Source organism: Mus pahari, chromosome 18, assembly GCF_900095145.1.
Source record: "Mus pahari chromosome 18, PAHARI_EIJ_v1.1, whole genome shotgun sequence".
Taxonomy (NCBI): domain Eukaryota; kingdom Metazoa; phylum Chordata; class Mammalia; order Rodentia; family Muridae; genus Mus; species Mus pahari.
The window spans coordinates 13,039,908-13,043,156 of record NC_034607.1 but is presented as its reverse complement, the minus strand read 5'-3'; the positions used below and the strand labels follow the sequence as shown (position 1 = coordinate 13,043,156).

Here is a 3,249-nt window from a genome sequence, read left to right as displayed (position 1 = left end):
AAAAAAAAAAAAAGAGTATGATTACCTCTCTGGGTAAGAGCTCACAGATGGTACCTGGGCATCGAGGGAGGGGGGAGAAAGATCTGCCATTGGCATTGTTTTGTCGGTTGACCTGGAAATGTACTTAATTAGAAAACCTCCATGACTTTGCAACATTGGCTTATTTACTTCCTTGCTTTATGAGTGTGCCTGGCAGAGCAGCACGTGGAGGTCAGGAGACAACTTTTGGGAGTCATTTTTCTTCTTCCTTAATCCCAGGAATTAAACTCCAGTCCTCAGGCTTGGCAGCAAGTGCCTTTACCTGATCTTGCCATCCTGACATTGAATTTATAATAATTTATAAAACTGTGTTTATATTTTAGGTACTTTTCTCCATTTGTATTTCTGTTAGCAGCAAAAACTTTTTCTAATTTTTTGATATAATGAGAGTTTATTATAGAAAATTTAAAAAGTATAAAACCACTTTTACTACAAACAAAAGACAGTTTCATACTGTAGAGAATGAATGTTAACATTTTGATGTTAGGTTTTGTTTTTCTTTGTTTTTGCTGTGAGGGGGGATCAAGCCCACAACATCATACCCTGGAGCCTCCCCCTGGCGCTGATGTCTGTGACACATCCAGTCCTGATAAAAGTTCTTTCTTATGCATAAACATACATGTGTATTCTATGTATCTTACTCTCCTATAAGACCTTATTTTAAATACTTTTCTTCTTCTCCTTCTCCTTCTTTTTTTTTTTTTTTCAAGACAGGGTTTCTCTGTATAGCCCTGGCTGTCTTGCTGTCTTGGAACTCACTTTGTAGAACAGTCTGGCCTTGAACTCAGAAATCCGCCTGTCTCTGCCTCCCAAGTGCTGGGATTAAAGGTGTGCGCCATCACGCCTGGCTTTAAATACTTCTTAAGTAGCTCAGGGTAGAACACTTACTTGTCAGAATGCCAAGGTGCTGGGTTTTGCTCAGTCCTTCATTATTAAAATGATATAAGAAAAAAGATCAGAATTATAAAGAGGCATCCACGTCCTCTTATGAAGACCACAGGCCTTCCAGTCTCACCTCCCTCCCCTTCTTCAGGCTCAGGCAATACAGGAAGATGGGAGAAAGTAAGAGAAGTAAGCCAGCAGGGAGGGGAATGGACTCTGCATGGACTCTGGTTCAAGTCTCACACCAGCTGAGAGGCAAGAATTCCAGCACAATAAAGCTGGAGAGATGGTTCAGTGGTTAAAAAATAAAGTGCAGGCTGCCCTTCTAGAGGACCTGGGTTTTGTTCCCAGCACTCACATGGAGGCCCACAGCCACCTGTAACTCCATTTCCAGGGGATTTTATGCCCTCTTCTGGCCTCCATGGGTACTGCATGTACATGGTACCCTTACAATGCAGGCAAACACACACACACACACACACACACACACACACACACTCATACACTCACATACACTCTCACACATACACACATATTCACACACTCAGACACACACACATATACACTCACACATGAAATAGATCTTTAGAACACATATAATATGACAAAGGCATGTTATCCCTTTGTAAGTGCACAGCAAAATGGCATTAAATACATTCATGGTGGCCTTATGACCACCACGGTTGACTGTTTTCAAATTCTTTAGAGCCAGAGTTATAGGTGGTTGTGAGCTACCATGTGGGTGCTGGGTATTGAACCAGGGTTCTCTGTAAGAATCGCAAGTGCTCCTAATTGATTAGCTATCTTTCCAGCTTGTTTTAAAAAAAATTTCTTTCTTTTTTAATTTTATGTATGAATGCTCTATCTGCAGAGACACCTGCATGCCAGAAGAGGGCATCAGATCCCATTACAGATGGTCGTGAGCCACCATGTGGATGCTAAGAATTGAACTCAGGACCTCTGGAAGAGCAGCCAATGCTCTTAATAGCTGAGCCATCTTTTCAGCCCCTCCAGACTGTTTTTAAGAATTATATTTTATAAGCTGGGTGGTAGTGGCGCACACCTTTAATCCTGGCACGTGGGAAGCAGAGGCAGGTGGATCTCTGTGAATTTGAGGCTAGCCTGGCCTACAGTGTGAGTTCTAGGACAGCCAGGGCTATAAAGAGAAACCCTGTCTTAAAAGCAAACAAACAGAAGAATTAAATACTATCTATCATCTATCCATCCACTCATCCACCCACCCACCCACCCACCTACCCACCCACCCACCCACCCACTCATCCACCCATCCACCCACCCACCCACCCCATCCATCCATCAACCCACCCACCCATCCATCGTGTGACACGGTGTATGCCTGGAGGCACAGGATAATAACAGGAGTTGGTTCTCTCCTTCTGCCACACATTACCAGGGATCAAACTCAGGTTCTCCGGCTGTGCAGCAAACACCTTTACCTGACTGTTTTAAGGTGCACATCTTTTGAATAGGAACCCCCAAGCTGTGAGTCAGTAAACCACACTCAGGGACTTTATAGAGAAGCGAGGCCAGTCCTGTTGACGAGGACTCATGTATTGTGAGTATAAGATCAGAGTCTGGCTGGCACAGACTCTGGTTGGAGCACAGTGATGACTCTAACCCTTCCACTTGCCTTCCAGCACGGCTGCGGAGCTGGGTCAGAAGACCTCCTCCTCTTCATCCTCCTCCTCTTCCTCTGCACAGTCTAATCGTTCCTCAAAAGTTTCACTGCCTGAAATCCAAAAAGAAAAATATCCCGAGGAATTCAGCCTGCTCAAGTCACAGACAGGTGAGAGGCCCCGGGCCTTCTTTCACAGGTCTCTGCTCCCAGGACCTTTCAAGAAATCTGCCCCGATATGGGACGAGTCCCAGAGACCTCCCCTGCCCAGTGCTAGGCATTTAGCATGTTTCTTCTCTGGTCCTCATGATGGCTGGGTGGGAGGTGTGGTTATACGGTTTTCAAACGTGAAGTGCCTTCATGTGAGAGCCATAAAAGGTTCTAAAGAAATATAAAAGTGTATAGAATGCAAACCCTCCTATTCAGTATTCAACAACACTCTGCTCTATAGCTGTGAAGAACTGAATTTTGAAATGTATATAGGACCCGTGTGTGTGACACACACACAAGCAGTCATATGCTGTATAATGCAACTTTGGCCACCAGTGACCTGCATGTGTGGCAGTGGTTCCACCAAAATATGATGATGCAGCCGAAAGCAGCTTCTTCTTCTTCTTCTTCTTCTTCTTCTTCTTCTTCTTCTTCTTCTTCTTCTTCTTCTTCTTCTTCTTCTTCTTCTTCTTCTTCTTCTT

General features: G+C 44.2%; 1 protein-coding gene across 1 annotated transcript in view; it reads left to right on the top strand.

Annotated features, from left to right (window-relative positions):
• Positions 1-2,571: 2,571 nt before the first annotated feature.
• The window catches only part of Spats1 (spermatogenesis associated serine rich 1), a gene marked incomplete at its 5' end in the record, with an annotated part of 14,276 nt that continues 13,598 nt past the window's right edge, over positions 2,572-3,249 (top strand). The window contains one exon of the mRNA XM_021218461.2: positions 2,572-2,728. Coding sequence (XP_021074120.1) covers positions 2,572-2,728 — 157 coding nt within the window. The remainder of the gene's footprint in view (positions 2,729-3,249) is intronic.